Genomic DNA, 21,214 nt, shown 5'->3' on the forward strand with positions numbered 1-21,214 from the left:
TATAATTATATACAGTATATACCCAGGTTATACCAGTATGGTCCATATCACTATATACAGGAGATATATAACTTACACCAGCTGTACATATATATATATTATATACAGTATATACCCAGGTTATACCAGCATGGTCCATATCACTATATACAGAAGATATATAACTTATACCAGCTGTACATATATAATTATATACAGTATATACCCAGGTTATTCCAGCATGGTCTATATCACTATATACAGGAGATATATAACTTATACCAGCTGTACATATATATTATATACAGTATATACCCAGGATATACCAGCATGGCCATATCACTATATACAGGAGATATATAACTTATACCAGCTGTACATATATATTATATACAGTATATACCCAGGTTATACCAGCATGGTCCATATCACTATATACAGGAGATATATAACTTATACCAGCTGTACATATATAATTATATACAGTATACACCAGGTTATACCAGCATGGTCCATATCACTATATACAGGAGATATATAACTTATACCAGCTGTACATATATAATTATATACAGTATATACCCAGGTTATACCAGCATGGTCCATATCACTATATACAGAAGATATATAACTTATACCAGCTGTACATATATAATTATATACAGTATATACCAGGTTATACCAGCATGGTCCATATCACTATATACAGGAGATATATAACTTATACCAGCTGTACATATATAATTATATACAGTATATACCCAGGTTATACCAGCATGGTCCATATCACTATATACAGAAGATATATATATTTACAGGAGATACCGGTTGAACATTTGTTATTTAGTTTAGCTATTTTCAGTCTCAGACAAATGGCTCCCATGCACTGGGTGTTCCGCCGCACCTCTGGGTCATGCCCCGGGGTCGGTTCACTCCTCTGACCTCTAGTTGTAATTCCACAAGGACAGCTTGTTCTGTGAGAACATGACTAATGTTGGACTAAAATAGGCTAAGGTGGTGGGATGGGTCATTACAAGGGGCGAGCACCTCTGTGTATTTTGGAACTACCAGAATATTCAGAAAGGAGAAGCTTATAATAAGACCAGGGGTACAATCGTAAAGAACTGGTTTTCTCCATACAAGTCTAGTATGACCCACTTTCTACATACCTTCTGAATACTTATCCCATAATGCCCTAGGATGGAGCTCAAACTCCATATTACTTTTTTTTAACCTGGGTGGAGTTTCTTCTTGTCGCCATCTACTATTAGAATTACTAGGAAGTGTGAAGAAAAGCAAATGACAATTTTGATCAGGGTCATCTTAAAGGGGTACTCCGGCCCTGAGACATCTTATCCCCTATCTAAAGCATAGGGGATAAGATGTCCCGCCGCTGGGGACCCCCGCAATCTTGTATTCGCCACCCACCTGTTTGAGCTGCACGCCGCAGTGCCAGCTCACAAACAGCCGGGTGGCGACCACGGGGCCAGAGTATGGTGACGTCACGACTCCGCCCCCGTGTGACGTCACCCCCCGCCCCGCTATGCAAGTCTATGGGAGGGGGCGTCACGCCCCCTCCCATAGACTTGCATAGCGGGGCGGGGGGTGACGTCACACGAGGGCGGAGTTGTGACGTCACCATACTCCGGCCCCATTGTCCCAGCCGGCTGTTTGTGAGCTGGCACCGCGGCGTGCAGCTCGAACAGGTGGGAGACGAAAACAAGATTGCGGGGGTCCCCAGCGGCGGGACATCTTATCCCCTATGCTTTAGATAGGGGATAAGATGTCTCAGGGCCGGAGTACCCCTTCAAATGTAAGGAAATAATTGATAGGCTATGGCCAACAAGGAAATCTCAAGGAGCAGTATGTCATCTCTTCAGGTGGGGGGGGGGGGGGGGGGTGGACAGTTGACCATCTACAAGAAAGGTGTGGGTGGGCAGTGGGCCCTCTATAGTAATGTCTTAAAGAAGAAAAGAAGTGGACAGGTGGGCAGTAGGCCATCGACAGTAATGTTAGTTCTGGGCGATATACCGGTTCATACCGAATACCAGTGTGTTTTTTCTGTACGGTATGAATTTTTCCCTATACCGCAATACTGGTAGGGCCCCTCCCCCCTCGAATGAATTAATTATCAGCCGCAGTGCGCTTGGGAACTAATCATATATGACCCGCCGGTGCTGTCCTGCTTTTTCTTCCCCCCCCCCCGCCGAATGAATGAACTATCAGCCGCAGCGCTGTCCCCACATCGGGGGACTAATCATGTTACCCGCAGGCACTGATCTCCTTTTCCTCCAGTGAGCTGCAGCGCTGTAAATGAATGAGTTGTGAGCCGCGGGCGCAAGATGGAGAACGGAAGCTGTCACCTCCCCCTGCACGGGCTGAAAGCCAGTGGGCCACGGGCGCTGCAGAACTTCTGATCAAAAGTTCTGCAGCACCCGCTGCCCACTGGCTTTCAGCACCCTGAGACCTAGCCCCCACCCTTCAAGACAAAGACACGTGATGATTTCTGTCTGGTCTAGAGTTCTGGCTTCACAGCCACACCCTCCTCTCCCTGTGTGAAGAGATTACCATGAGAGAAAAGCTCAGTAAAGATTCTCAGTCTCCTCAGCACTAATACTCTTTTCCTGCTGTAGATCTATTCAGTGACTGCTGCCATTCAGAGCATATCATGATTTATTGCTGGAGATAGTCTGAAATAAAAGACCTGTACAGTATGTTTACACAGATAGTGATAGCAATTGGCTGGCCGCAATTACATAGAGCTGCACTGACTTCTGGGAGTTTTAGTCTGTGCTGCAAACAAGGAAAAATAATATTTAGGAGATATTATGGGCCAAAGGAGCTGCCAAAACCACATGGATAACTACAGGGGACACAGAACAGGTATTGTGGTGGCTTTGGGGCAATTTTTTTTTCTAAACTTCCCCGCAGCACCCGTTTAATAGAGGAAAGATTTGGAATACTGTATAGGCCGTAGATTATGGAGTATTAGGATGCCTCTGAAGTAGCTCTGCTGGCAGTTGTAGGTAAGAATGATTCTATGCACCTGAAGAAGATCTGTATAAAAATGGCCAAAAGTCTTTTTTATGGAGCTGCACCCCAATAGATGAAATCCTGGACGACTTCTTGTATAAAATATAGTGAGAAGTTTATTCCAAAATAAAAGGTTACAAGGAAGTGGCGCGTTTTGGGCGTAATATCCCTCTTCATCAGATCGATGTAAGAATAGTTTACAATGAGTATGCCTCCTGCTGTTGCAAAACTACAACTCCCAGCATGCCCGGACAGCCTTTGGCTGTCTGGGCATTCTGGGAGTTGTAGTTTTGCAACAGCTGGGGGCACATTTGTTAGAAAACATTGCAAACAAGTCCTCCTACAGTTCTCCTGATGGAGAGGGAATGTTTGGCCCCAATGTGACATTTTTCAGTATCAAGAGAATTGACCGTAAAAGGGGTATACCAATCAAAGGAAGTTATGGGGTATGGGATAAACAAGCTGATTGGTGGGATCTCCACTAATCATGGAAGAAAATTGTCCCCCAGAATAAGTGCACTGCTCATGCATGGACAGAGCTCCATTTATTGTCTATGGGGTTTGTGAGCATTGCAGAGCTCAGCACTTGGCAATGTTCAGTAGCCCCATAGAGAATGACTAGAAGAACCCTGACCACACATGTGCTGTGCACTCCATTCCTTCCAGGTGATGATTGGTGGAGGTCCAAGCAGTCAGACACCCATCTCAGGATAGGGGATAACTTCATAACTACATCAATTACATATCCATAGAATAAGCCAAACATTTCTGACTGGTAGAGGTCCAAAACGGTTTCCTAAAACTAAGCGTCTGTAATGCTGTTTCGAGCTCAGGAGACCTGCGTGGCCTGGACATCATTCACTGTCTATGGGGCTTGTGAGCATTGCAAAGCTCAGCACTTGGCAATGTTGGGAAACCCAAGAGAATAAGTGGAACCCTGGCCACACATGTGCGGTGCATTCTATTTATTACCGGTGATGAATGGTGGAAGTCCAAGCGGTCAGGTTTTTCCCATCAGGTACATCGACGACATATCCAAAGAATAAGCCATACATTTCTGAATGGCAGAGGTCCAAACCCAGACACATCTACTGTTTTCAGCATCTGTAATGCGGTGTTGAGCTCAGGAGACATGCGGTTGACCCCTATGGTCTATGGGCTGACCATTTGTCTTCCAAGTGAAGGTAAATTGGGCTGAAGCTCTATGGAGGGTTGAGGAACATATTTTCCCATTTACCAGACATTCACAGCACACCCTCTGTATATGTCAGCTCTATATGGTAGGACAAACCCATACGTGTAGTGTTTTTTGTACGTTTATCTGTATTTTGTGCTCTGCATTATGTGAATCAGTCATGGTTGTCTACATATTGTAGTTTTATGAACAATTTCTGCAGAAGAATAATGTATTTCATAACCCAGAAATCTCCTTTATCTTCCTCCAGGCTGGATGGGCACCCCGCCATTGGGAGACAACAGGAATTTGTTCTGCCGAGCATATGTCAAGTGTTAACCCGTGAAATGAATGATTAATAATTCTTACAATATTAACAGCATTAGAAGATTGTACTATTGGGTCAATGATCATAGCGAAGTCTACAGGTGATCATCATACAATCCTTTTATACTCAATGCATAGAACACTACAACCCCCAACATGACCCAACCACTGGCCACTAGCATTATAAAACTCTATTATACTGCCAGGTGATGCCGCCACGCTATGGTGTGTAACATTTCGGTGTTGCGTCAAAATATTTTAGAATTTCTCTGCTGTAGGGAAGTGTCAGCGTCACGCGTTAGACCCTTCTGCCAAAGAGGAACTGGCGTACATAGAGAAGATGCCGGGCGGGAGGCATCAAGGTCACTGCAGCAAGTACTGCCAGGTTGGACAATTCCCAGAAGAGAGGACCCTCACCTCAGTGCCACTGGAGTCCTGGACCCTGTATAACCCGACTGCTCACAAGTAATGATGAACTGGGGAGGATTTAGGCATTTGCAGGGGGCAGGATAAAGGCAATAGTGGTTGGAGTCTGGAGGCAATAGTGGTGGGAGTCTGGAGGTAATAGTGGTGGGAGTCTGGAGGTAATAGTGGTGGGAGTCTGGAGGTAATAGTGGTGGGAGTCTGGAGGTAATAGTGGTGGGAGTCTGGAGGTAATAGTGGTGGGAGTCTGGAGGTAATAGTGGTGGGAGTCTGGAGGTAATAGTGGTGGGAGTCCGGAGGCAATAGTGGTGGGAGTCTGGATGCAATAGTGGTGGGAGTCTGGAGGCAATAGTGGTGGGAGTCTGGAGGCAATAGTGGTGGGAGTCTGGAGGTAATAGTGGTGAGAGTCTGGAGGTAATAGTGGTGGGAGTCTGGAGGTAATAGTGGTGGGAGTCTGGAGGCAATAGTGGTGGGAGTCTGGAGGTAATAGTGGTGAGAGTCTGGAGGTAATAGTGGTGGGAGTCTGGAGGTAATAGTGGTGGGAGTCTGGAGGCAATAGTGGTGGGAGTCTGGAGGTAATAGTGGTGGGAGTCTGGAGGTAATAGTGGTGGGAGTCCGGAGGCAATAGTGGTGGGAGTCTGGAGGCAATAGTGGTGGGAGTCTGGAGGTAATAGTGGTGGGAGTCTGGAGGCAATCAATATTGGTGGGAGTCTGGAGGTAATAGTGGTGGGTGTCTGGAGGCAATAGTGGTGGGAGTCTGGAGGTAATAGTGGTGGGAGTCTGGAGGTAATAGTGGTGGGAGTCTGGAGGCAATAGTGGTGGGAGTCTGGAGGCAATAGTGGTGGGAGTCTGGAGGCAATAGTGGTGGGAGTCTGGAGGCAATAGTGGTGGGAGTCTGGAGGTAATAGTGGTGGGAGTCTGGAGGCAATAGTGATGGGAGTCTGGAGGCAATAGTGGTAGGAGTCTGGAAGCAATATTGGTGGGAGTCTGGAGGTAATAGTGGTGGGAGTCTGGAGACAATAGTGAGAGATGGGTGTTAATCTGGAGGCAATAGTGGTGGGTGGAAGTATGAAAGAAATCGTGGTGGGAGTCTGGAGGCAATAGTGAAGGGTGGGTGTTAGTCTGGAGGAAATAGTTGTGAGTGAGTGGGAGGATGGAGGCAATAGTGGTGGAAGTCTGGAGGCAGAATGGAGGCAATAGTGGTGGAAGTCTGGAGGCAGAATGGAGGCAATAGTGGTGGGTGGCAGGTTGAAGGCAATAGTGTTGGGGTGGGTTGCAGGCTGGAGGCATTCTGTGTTTGGAGGAAGGCATTTGGGGGAGGCTTGAGGCATAGTGTGTGTGTGGGATTTGGAAGGATGCTGGAGGCATTTGGGAGGATTCTGGAGGCCTTTGGGAGGAGGCTGGAGGCATTTGTGGGAGGCTGGAGGTATTGTGTGAGGGGGTCTGGAGGAAATGCTGGAAAAGCCTAATATTAGGAATGAGCAAATCGAATCTGACGAATCCAAATTAGTTATGAATTTCAGGAAAAATTTTATTTGCAACGAATGCGAATATCGCCGCAATTGAATCACGCAAATCACTTCATTAAACTCCATTTACTGTGGTCCATGCTCCAGGGCATCTAAAATGGCGAATCCACATGTGAGGATATATTAGGCAAGGAATCCTGGGAAGGTGGGAACAAGGGTAGGCGGGATGACCCTGAATCACATGCAGCATGCAGCCTATCAGCAGCCAGCCACCCCTGTGATGTCACAGCCCTATATAATCGGCAGCCATCTTGCGGCCAGTCACTTCAGCCTTTTATTGCAGAGAGAGAGAGCGACAGACAGCAGTATGTGTTGCACAGAAAAGCATTTTTACAGCAGCGATTCACCTCTCAGTCACATCAGCGTTCTATTACAGAGAAGGACAAAGAGCAGTGTGTTGCACAGAAAAGCATTTTTACAGAAGCAATTCACCTCAAGCCCAAATCCAGTCTAGAAGCACTGATAGGGAAGGGAGTGAGATTGAGAGAGAAAGTGCAATTTTGGGTGTAGTACACAGCGACTGTGTGCCGCAGCACTGGTATGTACTGCTGGTGTTGTAGACAAATACTGTTTTAAGCATACTGGAGCGCATTGTCCTCCCCTCATGAGTGCATACCACATACGTACATCTAAGTGGTGTACTATTTTGTTCCTGTTAAAGTCTTGAGGGCCTAGATACTGTGAAAGGCCAGCCAAAAGTACACACCTGCTGGTGTTGTAGACAAATACTGTTTTAAGCGTAGAGGAGCGTATTGTACTCCCCTCATAAGTGGATACCACATATGTACATCTAAGTAGTGTACTATTTTGTTCCTGTATTTTGTTCCTGTATTGTACTCCCCTCATATACGCACTAAGTATGTTAGGCAGAGAAGTGCCAGGACGTGCACAGGCAGAGGTCTAAATTCATCAGGCAGAGGTCGCAGCAGACTAGGGGCGAGTGGCAGCAGGAGTCGAAGCGAGAGGCCTGAGCTCCCGTATCAGCCAGCGGTCGTGTCCCGACCAGCAACCCATCTACCGTCATCAATTGGTTAACACGGTCATCCACTTCATCCCAAGTGACATCTGATACCCCCAGTCAACAGTCGGTGGGTTCCTCAGCCACTATATGGTCTCCCTAATGCTGCCGCCACCTCCCCACTGTGTCATTCAGCCACCATATAGTCTCCTCATACTGATGCCACCTCTAGGCTGTGTCATTATCACAGTGATTCTAATAGCAATGCCTCCGATTTGCATGTCATACTGAATTGTAACATAGTTCATAAGGTTGAAAAAAGACCAGAGTCCACCAAGTTCAACCTATATCCCTAATGAGTCCCTACTAGGGCACGGCGGTATGACCAAATGTGTGTATCACGGTATTTTTGTAACTTTTGGCGGTTCCACGGTATGTAACGGTATTTCCTCCTCCTCCCCCAATTAATTATCAGCCCAGTGCTTCGCTGTTCTGACGCCCCCAACCCCCCCCCCCCAATTAATTATCAGCCCAGCGCTGCCCCCATCGGGGTAAATACTCACATGTCACCCGCAAGCACTGCCCTCCTCGTGCTGTTTGTTGCGGCCTCCGGCGCTGACACTATACTGTGCGGTATCCCTATGCCCGGGCTGCAAAAGGTAAATAAAATAAACTAACGCATGTTCCGACATCGGCTTTAGGCCGGGGACGGGAACGTCGGACAGCCGTCAGCCTAACGCCGGCCGCAGCGATGTTCAGGTTCGGCCGGTGATACGCTGTCATGTAAGGAGCTCTGGGCGGCTTCTTACATGACAGTGGGCTCAGCCTATCACCAGCCGAGGCGGAACATCGCTGCGGCCGGTGATAGGCTGACGGCTGTCCGACGTTCCCGTCCTAAAGAAGCAGATGAGGCCAGTACCGGACTAACGGGAGGTAAGATAAAGTTTATTTTGTTTATTTTTTGCAGTTGCAGCCCGGGCATAGGGATACAGCATAGGGATACCGCACAGTATAGGGATACCGCACAGTATAGAGCAGTGGTCTTCAACCTGCGGACCTCCAGATGTTGCAAAACTACAACTCCCAGCATGCCCGGACAGCCGTTGGCTGTCCGGGCATGCTGAAAGTTGTAGTTTTGCAACATCTGGAGGTCCGCAGGTTGAAGGCCACTGGTATAGAGTGTCAGCGGCCGCAACAAGCAGGAGGATGAGGATGGCAGCGCTTGCGGGTGACATGTCAGTATTGGGGGGGGGGGCAGAACCGCGCAGCGCTGGGCTGATAATTAATTGGGGGGGGGGCAGAACAACGCTCGTGGGCAACATATGATTAGTTCCCCGATTTGGGGACAGCGCAGCGCTGGGCTGATTCATCCATTCATTCTCAAGGGGGAAGGGCCAAACCGGTATTGCGGTATTGGTTAAAATTCATATCGTGCAGCACAAAAATGTTGGTATTTGGTATGAACCGGTATACCGCCCAGCGATAGTCCCTACTGAGTTGATCCAGAGGAAGGCAAAAAAACCTCATACTAGAGGTAAAAATTCCTTCCCGACTCCAAATATGGCATCAGAATAAATCTCTGGATCAACGTTCTGTCCCTATAAATCTAAAATCGATAACCAGCAATGTTATTATTCTCCAAAAATGCATCCAGACCCCTTTTAAATTCTTTTACAGAGTTCACCATGACCACCTCTTCAGGCAGATAATTCCACAGTCTCACTGCTCTTACAGTAAAGAACCCCGTCTGTGCTGGTGTAGGAACCTTCTTTCCTCTAGACGTAGAGGATGCCCCCTTGTTATATATACAGTCCGGGGTATAAATAGATCATGGAGAGATCTCTGTACTGTCCCCTGATATATTTATACATAGTTATTAGGTCTCCCCTAAGCCTTCCTTTTTCTAAACTAAATAACCCTAATTCTGATAATCTTTCTGGGTACTGTAGTCCTCCCATTCCTCATATTACTCTGGTTGCCCGTCTGTGAACCCTCTCCAGCTCCACTATATCTTTCTTGTACACTGGTGCCCAGTATTGTACACAGTATTCTATGTGTGGTCTGACCAGTACTGTACACAGTATTCCATGTGTGGTCTGACCAGTACTGTACACAGTATTCTATGTGTGGTCTGACCAGTACTGTACACAGTATTCTATGTGTGGTCTGACCAGTACTGTACACAGTATTCTATGTGTGATCTCACCAGTACTGTACACAGTATTCTATGTGTGGTCTGACCAGTACTGTACACAGTATTCTATGTGTGTTCTGACCAGTACTGTACACAGTATTCTATGTGTGATCTCACCAGTACTGTACACAGTATTCTATGTGTGGTCTGACCAGTACTGTACACAGTATTCTATGTGTGGTCTGACCAGTACTGTACACAGTATTCTATGTGTGGTCTGACCAGTACTGTACACAGAATTCTATGTGTGGTCTGACCAGTACTGTACACAGTATTCTATGTGTGGTCTGAGCAGTCCTGTACACAGTATTCTATGTGTGGTCTGACCTGTACTGTACACAGTATTCTATGTGTGGTCTGACCAGTATTGTACACAGTATTCTATGTGTGGTCTGACCAGTACTGTACACAGTATTCTATGTGTGGTCTGACCAGTACTGTACACAGTATTCTATGTGTGTTCTGACCAGTACTGTACACAGTATTCTATGTGTGGTCTCACCAGTACTGTACACAGTATTCTATGTGTGGTCTGACCAGTACTGTACACAGTATTCTATGTGTGGTCTGACCAGTACTGTACACAGTATTCCATGTGTGGTCTGACCAGTACTGTACACAGTATTCTATGTGTGGTCTGACAAGTACTGTACACCGTATTCCATGTGTGATCTGACCAGTACTGTACACAGTATTCCATGTGTGGTCTGACTAGTACTGTACACAGTACTCTATGTGTGGTCTGACCAGTACTGTACACAGTATTCTATGTGTGGTCTGACCAGTACTGTACACAGTATTCTATGTGTGGTCTGACCAGTACTGTACACAGTATTCTATGTGTGGTCTGACTAGTGATTTGTACAGCTGTAGAATTATTTCCTTGTCGTGGGCATCTATGCCCCTATTGATTCACCCCATGATTTTATTTGCCTTGGCAGCAGCTGCCCGACACTGGTCAATACAGCTAAGTTTACTATTAACTAAGACTCCCAAGTCCTTTTCCATGTCAGTCATCTCAAGTGTTCTCCCATTTAATACATAATCCCAGCCCGGATTTTTCCTCCCCATGTGCATTACCTTACATTTATCAGTGTTGAACCTCATCTGCCACTTCCCAGCCCAAACCTCCAACCTATCCAAATCCATTTGTAATAGTGCACTGTCCTCTACTGTGTTATCTACTATACACAGTGCACTGTCCTCTATAGTGTTTACCGCTTTACAGATTTTAGTATCATCTGCAAAAATTGCTACTTTACTATTCAACCCCTCTACAATGTCATTAATGAATATATTAAAGGGGTTATCCAGGAAAAAACTTTTTTTATATATATCAAATAACTCCAGAAAGTTAAACAGATTTGTAAATTACTTCTATTAAAAAATCTTAATCCTTTAAGTACTTATGAGCTTCTAAAGTTAAGGTTGTTCTTTTCTGTCTAAGTGCTCTCTGATGACACGTGTCTCGGGAACTGCCCAGTTTAGAAGAGGTTTGCTATGGGGATTTGCTTCTAAACTGGGCGGTTCCCGAGACACGTGTCATCAGAGAGCACTTAGACAGAAAAGAACAACCTTAACTTCAGAAGCTCATAAGTACTGAAAGGATTAAGATTTTTTAATAGAAGTAATTTACAAATCTGTTTAACTTTCTGGAGCCAGTTGATATATATATAAAAAAAGTTTTTTTCCAGGATAACCCCTTTAAATATAATAGGACCCAAGACTGACCCCTGTGTTCCCCACTAGTAACAGTCACCCAATCAGAATAAATACTATTAATAACCACCCTCTGTTTCCTATCACTGAGCCAGTTACTTACCCACTTAAACAGGATAGCGGATAAGTAGCTGATTGGGGGAGGGGCGTCCTACCGTTGGGCCCCCCTGCGATCACCGGGGACGGAACTTGGGCAGGTTTCGATGGGAGCACCGATGATGTCTTTTCAGCGCTCCCATGGGAATGAATTGAGTGCTGCAGCATGTGCTCCTCACTGAGCATCGGGTCCCATCCTGGTGATCGCGGGGGACCCCAGCTGTGGATAGGGGATAAGTTGTTTTTCGCCAGAGATCTCCTTTAAGGCAGTGCTGGGGAATAACGGTGGCCAATTCTATTATACATGAAAGACTACAACCCCCAGTATGACCGGACCATTAGACAGGACCATAATACAATTCTATTATACTCTATACATTACCTTATAATACTCTATATATAACCTTATTATTCTATTATACACAATGACACAGATTTATCAGTTTGTCTGAGACAAAAACTGAAGAGATTTGCCCATAGCAACCAATCACAGCTGAGCTGCCATATTACCGGAGATCATAAGGATAGGAGCTGTGATTGGTTGCTATGGGCAAAACACTCCAGTTTTTGATAAATCTTTGGCCTATATATAGAATACTACACCTCCCACTGTACAAGACCATAATACAGTTCTATTATCCTCTATACAACAAGCACTACAACCCCCAACATCACCTGACTCAGGATCAGGACAGGATAAGTAATGTATGTACACAGTGACCCCACCAGCAGAATAGTGAGTACAGCTCTGGAGTATAATACAGGATATAACACAGGATCAGTACAGGATAAGTAATGTAATGTATGTACACAGTGACCTCACCAGCAGAATAGTGAGTACAGCTCTGGAGTATAATACAGGATATAACTCAGGATCAGTACAGGATAAGTAATGTAATGTATGTACACAGTGACCTCACCAGCAGAATAGTGAGTACAGCTCTGGAGTATAATACAGGATATAACTCAGGATCAGTACAGGATAAGTAATGTAATGTATGTACACAGTGACCTCACCAGCAGAATAGTGAGTACAGCTCTGCAGTATAATACAGGATATAACTCAGGATCAGTACAGGATAAGTAATGTATTGTATGTACACAGTGACCTCACCAGCAGAATAGTGAGTGCAGCTCTGGGGTATAATACAGGATATAACTCAGGATCAGTACAGGATAAGTAATGTAATGTATGTACACAGTGACCTCACCAGCAGAATAGTGAGTACAGCTCTGGAGTATAATACAGGATATAACTCAGGATCAGTACAGGATAAGTAATGTAATGTATGTACACAGTGACCTCACCAGCAGAATAGTGAGTGCAGCTCTGGAGTATAATACAGGATATAACTCAGGATCAGTACAGGATAAGTAATGTAATGTATGTACACAGTGACCTCACCAGCAGAATAGTGAGTACAGCTCTGGAGTATAATACAGGATATAACTCAGGATCAGTACAGGATAAGTAATGTAATATATGTACACAGTGACCCCCCCAGCAGAATAGTGAGTACAGCTCTGGAGTATAATACAGGATATAACTCAGGATCAGTACAGGATAAGTAATGTAATATATGTACACAGTGACCCCCCCAGCAGAATAGTGAGTACAGCTCTGGAGTATAATACAGGATATAACTCAGGGTCAGTACAGGATAAGTAATGTAATGTATGTACACAGTGACCTCACCAGCAGAATAGTGAGTACAGCTCTGGAGTATAATACAGGATATAACTCAGGATCAGTACAGGATAAGTAATGTAATGTATGTACACAGTGACCTCACCAGCAGAATAGTGAGTACAGCTCTGGGGTATAATACAGGATATAACTCAGGATCAGTACAGGATAAGTAATATATATACACAGTGACCTCACCAGCAGAATAGTGAGTACAGCTCTGGGGTATAATACAGGATATAACTCAGGATCAGTACAGGATAAGTAATGTAATGTATGTACACAGTGACCCCCCCAGCAGAATAGTGAGTACAGCTCTGGAGTATAATACAGGATATAACTCAGGATCAGTACAGGATAAGTAATGTAATGTATGTACACAGTGACCCCCCCAGCAGAATAGTGAGTACAGCTCTGGAGTATAATACAGGATATAACTCAGGATCAGTAATGTAATGTATTGGTTACCTAGATGTATATAAATTGTAGCTGATGGGTTAGATAAGGTGGTATCAGGTAAGGTACTTGACTCTCGTATAACATACAAAGTAGTGATTTTTGCAGAATATCAGGGTTACATTTGCTCCACAAGTGAAGGGAAAATATATATATTTTTATTTTATTTATGTATATAGTGCCTACAGATTCCGCAGCGCTTATATATATATGATTTCATGATTAGATTCTATGAACCATATTTTATAGAGACACAAGAGATCTCCCACAATACACCTCAGAGACGACTGATCAATAGACGTTGCGGATCACTGCCTGCTGGTCCCCCAATACTGACATCTGTCCCTAATGTGGGGACACGTCACCTCCGTACAGCACAACACACAGTGACCTCCACCTGCACATACTGGTTCAGTCATTAAACTGTGTCAGATCTCATCTATCTATAGATCTGTGTATATGTATGACAGTGGTCTCCAATGTGGACCTCCAGCTGTTGCATCTATTTATCTATCTATCTCATATCTATCTATCTATCTATCTATCTATCTCATATCTATCTCATATCTATCTATCTCATATCTATCTATCTATCTATCTCATATCTATCTCATATCTATCTATCTCATATCTATCTATCTATCTATCTATCTCATATCTATCTATCTCATATCTATCTATCTCATATCTATCTATCTATCTCATATCTATCTATCTATCTATCTCATATCTATCTATCTATCTCATATCTATCTATCTATCTCATATCTATCTATATATCTCATATATATCTATCTATCTATCTATCTATCTCATATATATCTCATATCTATCTATCTATCTATCTATCTATCTCATATCTATCTATCTCATATCTATCTATCTATCTATCTATCTCATATCTATCTATCTATCTATCTATCTATCTCATATCTATCTATCTATCTCATATTTATTTCATATCTAACTATCTTATATCTATCTCATATCTATCTCATATCTATCTATCTCATATCTATCTATCTCATATCTATCTATCTCATATCTATCTATCTATCTATCTATCTCATATCTATCTATCTATCTATCTCATATCTATCTATCTATCTCATATTTATTTCATATCTAACTATCTTATATCTATCTCATATCTATCTCATATCTATCTATCTCATATCTATCTCATATCTATCTATCTCATATCTATCTATCTATCTCATATCTATCTATCTCATATCTATCTATCTCATATCTATCTATCTCATATCTATCCCATATCTATCTATTGAATATGAATAGTTTCTATATAATATCTATCTATCTTATTGTATGCATTGTATCTATTTCATACGTTTTGTATCTATCACGGGTCTATCTATCCATCTATTGTATCTATTTCATACGTTTTGTATCTATCACGGGTCTATCTATCCATCTATTGTATCTATTTCATATGTTTTGTATCTATCACCTGTCTATCTATCCATCTATTGTATCTGTTTCATATGTTTTGTATCTATCCATCTATTGTATCTATTCCATATGTTTTGTATCTATCCATCTATTGTATCTATTTCATATGTTTTGTATCTATCCATCTATTGTATCTATTCCATATGTTTTGTATCTATCCATCTATTGTATCTATTTCATATGTTTTGTATCTATCCATCTATTGTATCTATTCCATATGTTTTGTATCTATCTATCCATCTATTGTAGTGTCAGGTCCCCACAGGGCAGTACACAGCCGCACACCTACATGCCCCATAACATAGAGTACTCACCCCTCTCCCCATCTTCCTCCCACGTCCTGTGGAACTGACAGATTAGAAGTCGTTGGATCTAAAATAAAACAAAAACAACAACAAAAAAAGAAGAAAGATCCCAAATAAAAGTCAATGTTCTTATCCTCTGTATATAGCAGCCGGGTGTTGATCTCCTTGTCAGGAGAGAATGACTTGTAGACAGTGAATGTGATTTGGGGCTGAACTCCTCCTTCCCTGGGGGGACGCGGGACCCTCCTCCTGCCCCCCTGGATTCTGCTGCCAGATGAAATAAGTTTGGCGGCTTTGAAAGTCCATCAGTGTCTGGGGTCAATTCCAAAAGAGTGTCCCATCCCCCGCCTGTCCCTTCCAATGCCGCCTCCTGCTCTCCCTCCTGTCTGTCACATTCAATCCTTTCTTCCCTCCATTCTTCTATTGTCTCTGCCCCCCCCCCCCCCCACTTGTTGTCCTTATTTCTATATTTATCTCCTTTTCCCCAGATCATCCCTCGCTTCTTTCTTCGCTCGCCCCCGTCCTCATTTCTTCCTCTAATTCCTCATTATTTAATGTGGCGCATCGTCTATCAGAATCCCCCATGGCTCATTCCCCCAGATTCATCACGCAGCCTCCATTATCTCCCAGTAACCCTTACCTGCCCAGCCCCCTCGCCGTCTTATTGAGGCTTCTGTACGGAACACGTCGGGTCTTGGAGATGAATTCCCTAATATCGTCTTATGATCTTCCAAGCCTTTGATTTTAATGACAACTGTGTAATACTACTTTTCACCTGTGGTGGCGCTGTGCATGAGAACTGAAATCTTATATATTCCGAAAAAAGTGCTGCTACCATCTCATAGGACAGTGTTTCCCAACCTGTGGACCTCCAGCTGTTGCAAAACTACAACTCCCAGCATGTCTGGACAGCCGAAGGCAGCTGGAAGCACAATGGTGGGGAAACACTGATCTATAGCTATTTCATATGTGTTGTATCTATCTATCTTTCTATCTATCTCATATCTATCTATCTCATATCTATCTATCTCATATCTATCTATCTCATATCTATCTATCTCATATCTATCTTTCTATCTATCTCATATCTATCTATCTCATATCTATCTATCTATCTATCTATCTCATATCTATCTATCTATCTATCTATCTATCTCATATCTATCTATCTATCTTTCTATCTATCTATCTATCTCATATCTATCTATCTCATATCTATCTATCTATCTCATATCTATCTATCTTTCTATCTATCTCATATCTATCTATCTATCTCATATCTATCTATCTATCTCATATCTATCCATCTCATATCTATCTATCTATCTCATATCTATCTATCTCATATCTATCTATATCATATCTATCTATCTCATATCTATCTATATCATATCTATCTATCTATCTCATATCTATCTCATATCTATCTATCTCATATCTATCTCATATCTATCTATATCATATCTATCTATCTCATATCTATCTATATCATATCTATCTATCTATCTATCTATCTCATATCTATCTCATATCTATCTATATCACATCTATCTCATATCTATCTATCTTATATCTATCTATCTATCTCATATCTATCTATCTCATATCTATCTATCCATCTCATATCTATCTATCTATCTATCTATCTATCTCATATCTATGTATCTCATATCTATCTATCTCATATCTATCTATATCATATCTATCTCATATCTATCTATCTCATATCTATCCATCTCATATATATCTATCTCATATCTATCTATCTTATATCTATCTATCTATCTATCTCATATCTATCTATCCATCTCATATCTATCTATCTATCTATCTCATTTCTATCTATCCATCTCATATATATCCATCTCATATCTATCTATCTCATATCTATCTATCTCATATCTATCTATCTATCTATCTATCTATCTATCTCATCTATCTATCTATCTCATATCTATCTATCTATCTATCTCATATCTATCTCATATCTATCTATCTATCTCATATCTATCTATCTATCTATCTATCTCATATCTATCTCATATCTATCTATCTATCTCATATGTATCTATCTCATATGTATCTATCTCATATCTATCTATCTATCTATCTCATATCTATCTCATATCTATCTATCTATCCATCCATTGTATCCATGTCATACAAATTGTTTCTATCTCATATCTATCCTATTGTATTGTATGCATTGTATCTATCTCATATCTATCATGGGTCTATCTATCTATCCATCTATTGTATCTATGTACACACACATATCTATTATAGTGACAGGCTGTCCGGACATGCTGGGAGTTGTAGTTTTGCAACAGCTGGAGTGCCCCTGGTTGGGAAACCCAGTTGTAGGATTCCTGCACACGGCTCGTGGACGGATCCTCCCTCCGGAATACTTACACATAGACACCCAGTGATAGCGATACACGGCGTCACAGACTAAACACACCATCACCTTACTGTCCAACCATTTATTTCCTGCGTTTTACCAAAAATTGTCCCCCCCCCCTTTTGTCTCCTACACTCCCCTCCCCCTCTTCTTCCTCCGCAGCTCACCTGCCCCCTGGCTTGGCGCAGATGTATTGCGCGGATAGACCTCCCTGTAGCTACAAAGCAGCTGGATAAATAACAGTAACACATTTCATCACACGCTACAAAATAACAACAAAACGGAGAAAATAACAAAACCTTCTTATTTATAATCTCCCCCCGGGTAGGAATCTCATTTCTTATGCTTTGTGGTTATTTCTTTTAGTGTATTTCTAATGAGGCTGCATCAATGTGGAGACGCCGGGCGCACGGCTGCCTTAAATAGGTCGCGGTAGAGTGTCAGCTCTTTGGCCCAGAACAGTGTTTCCCAACCAGGGTGCCTCCAGCTGTTGCAAAACTACAACTCCCAGCATGTTGGGCTATATAGTAGTATATAGTATAGGTCAGTGTTTCCTAACCAGGGGTGCCTCCAGCTGTTGCAAACCTACAACTCCCACCATGTTGGACTATATAGTAGTATATAGTACAGGTCAATGTTTCCTAACCAGGGGTGCCTCCAGCTGTTGCAAAACTACAACTCCCAGCATGTTGGACTATATAGTAGTATATAGTACAGGTCAATGTTTCCTAACCAGGGGTGCCTCCAGCTGTTGCAAACCTACAACTCCCAACATGTTGGACTATATAGTAGTATATAGTATAGGTCAGTGTTTCCCAACCAGGGGTGCCTCCAGCTGTTGCAAAGCTACAACTCCCAGCATGTTGGACTATATAGTAGTATATAGTATAGGTCAATGTTTCCTAACCAGGGGTGCCTCCAGCTGTTGCAAACCTACAACTCCGAACATGTTGGACTATATAGTAGTATATAGTATAGGTCAGTGTTTCCCAACCAGGGGTGCCTCCAGCTGTTGCAAAGCTACAACTCCCAGCATGTTGGACTATATAGTAGTATATAGTATAGGTCAGTGTTTCCCAACCAGGGGTGCCTCCAGCTGTTGCAAAGCTACAACTCCCAGCATGTTGGACTATATAGTAGTATATAGTATAGGTCAGTGTTTCCCAACCAGGGGTGCCTCCAGCTGCTGCAAAACTACAACTCCCAGCATGTTGGACTATATAGTAGTATATAGTACAGGTCAATGTTTCCTAACCAGGGGTGCCTCCAGCTGTTGCAAAACTACAACTCCCAGCATGTTGGACTATATAGTAGTATATAGTACAGGTCAATGTTTCCTAACCAGGGGTGCCTCCAGCTGTTGCAAACCTACAACTCCGAACATGTTGGACTATATAGTAGTATATAGTATAGGTCAGTGTTTCCCAACCAGGGGTGCCTCCAGCTGTTGCAAAGCTACAACTCCCAGCATGTTGGACTATATAGTAGTATATAGTATAGGTCAGTGTTTCCCAACCAGGGGTGCCTCCAGCTGTTGCAAAGCTACAACTCCCAGCATGTTGGACTATATAGTAGTATATAGTATAGGTCAGTGTTTCCCAACCAGGGGTGCCTCCAGCTGTTGCAAAACTACAACTCCCAGCATGTTGGACTATATAGTAGTATATAGTATAGGTCAGTGTTTCCCAACCAGGGGTGCCTCCAGCTGTTGCAAACCTACAACTCCCAGCATGTTGGACTATATAGTAGTATATAGTATAGGTCAGTGTTTCCCAACCAGGGGTGCCTCCAGCTGTTGCAAAGCTACAACTCCCAGCATGTTGGACTATATAGTAGTATATAGTATAGGTCAGTGTTTACCAACCAGGGGTGCCTCCAGCTGTTCCAAAACTACAACTCCCAGCATGTTGGACTATATAGTAGTATATGGTATAGGTCAATGTTTCCTAACCAGGGGTGCCTCCAGCTGTTGCAAACCTACAACTCCCAACATGTTGGACTATATAGTAGTATATAGTATAGGTCAGTGTTTCCCAACCAGGGTGCCTCCAGCTGTTCCAAAACTACAACTCCCAGTATGCCCGGACAGCCTTTGGCTGTCCGGGCATGCTGGGAGTTGTAGTTTTGCAACAGCTGGAGGCACGCTGGTTGGGAAACACTGACCCAGAGGCTTTACTGTTCAGTATTTTGGAGGAAAAGAGAAGTGTTGGGGGTGAGGGAGGTGCAGTCTATGTCATGGCGGGTGACTTGTGGATGCTATTGGGGAGTCGCTGTATATTTGTCTGAGAGATGGGAGAGATGGCACTGATAAGTATTGGCACATCGCACAGGCGGCCTGAACCAGCTGCCACGCTGCCCTTGGACGGTCTGAACCGGAGATGAGGAGGGGTGCAGGGAATCCCACTGGCTGCCAAATATAAATGTAATATTCATCCTGTCCCCCGCATCCACCATATCAAGTCCCCTGTAACCGGAGAAAGGGCCGGGGACTAGCTGTGGAGGCAAAGTGTATTTATATCCATGGGCGGATAGATAGATATGAGATAGATAGATAGTTAGATATGAGATAGATAGATAGATATGAGATAGATAGATATGAGATAGATAGATAGATATGAGATAGATAGATATGAGATAGATAGATATGAGATAGATATGAGATAGATAGATAGATATGAGATAGATAGATATGAGATGAATAGATATGAGATAGATAGATAGATAGATAGATATGAGATAGATAGATATGAGATATATAGATAGATATGAGATAGATAGATAGATACATATGAGATAGATATATATGAGATAGATAGATATGAGATAGATAGATAGATAGATAGATATGAGATAGATAGATATTAAGATTACATTTCTGTGAATATGTAAATAATGGGATTTTCCCTTATGATCTCCTCTTGTTGGCTGTCCGGGCATGCTAAGAGTTGTAGTTTTGCAGCAGCTGGAGGTCCAGTGTTTGGAGACCACTGTCATAGATATATATATATATATATATATATATATATATATATATATATATATATATACATACATACATATACAGATTGTGCTCGGTATGTGAGGCTATCCATCAGTTCTCCTCCCGGTCATGTGTCTGTACATCTGTCTTTACTGGGAGATACCAATGAGATTAGGAGTATGATGGATCATGAGGAGGATCGGTCGGACCCTGCATTCACTGGATACATGTTTCACGCTATCTCGTAGCCTCCACCAGTTCTTAGTCCCCACCCCACCCCCCTACAAACACACACTGATGTCTCCACATTTGGCTTATTGAGGCCACCTATCAGATCTCTGGTGGGTAATATCATTCTTGTGGCCTACACTGTGACATTAACTCCTTGGTTACCACAGTAGGCTACCACTACCTTTCACCAGTAATGCAAAGTGAAGATTTATTATGCCATAGTGTAGTACAAGGACGCATTTCGGCGTG

General features: G+C 42.9%; 1 protein-coding gene across 1 annotated transcript in view; it reads right to left on the reverse strand.

Moving 5' to 3' along the window:
* The window catches only part of LOC130295363 (sodium/potassium-transporting ATPase subunit alpha-2), a 65,515-nt gene extending 49,862 nt beyond the window's left edge, over positions 1-15,653 (reverse strand). The window contains exon 1 of the mRNA XM_056546040.1: positions 15,363-15,653. Within this exon, the coding sequence (XP_056402015.1) occupies positions 15,363-15,374 (12 nt within the window). The 5' untranslated portion in view covers positions 15,375-15,653. The remainder of the gene's footprint in view (positions 1-15,362) is intronic.
* Between the last annotated feature and the right edge of the window lie 5,561 nt (positions 15,654-21,214).

This window comes from Hyla sarda, chromosome 11 (genome assembly GCF_029499605.1).
Source record: "Hyla sarda isolate aHylSar1 chromosome 11, aHylSar1.hap1, whole genome shotgun sequence".
NCBI classification, from domain to species: Eukaryota; Metazoa; Chordata; class Amphibia; order Anura; family Hylidae; genus Hyla; species Hyla sarda.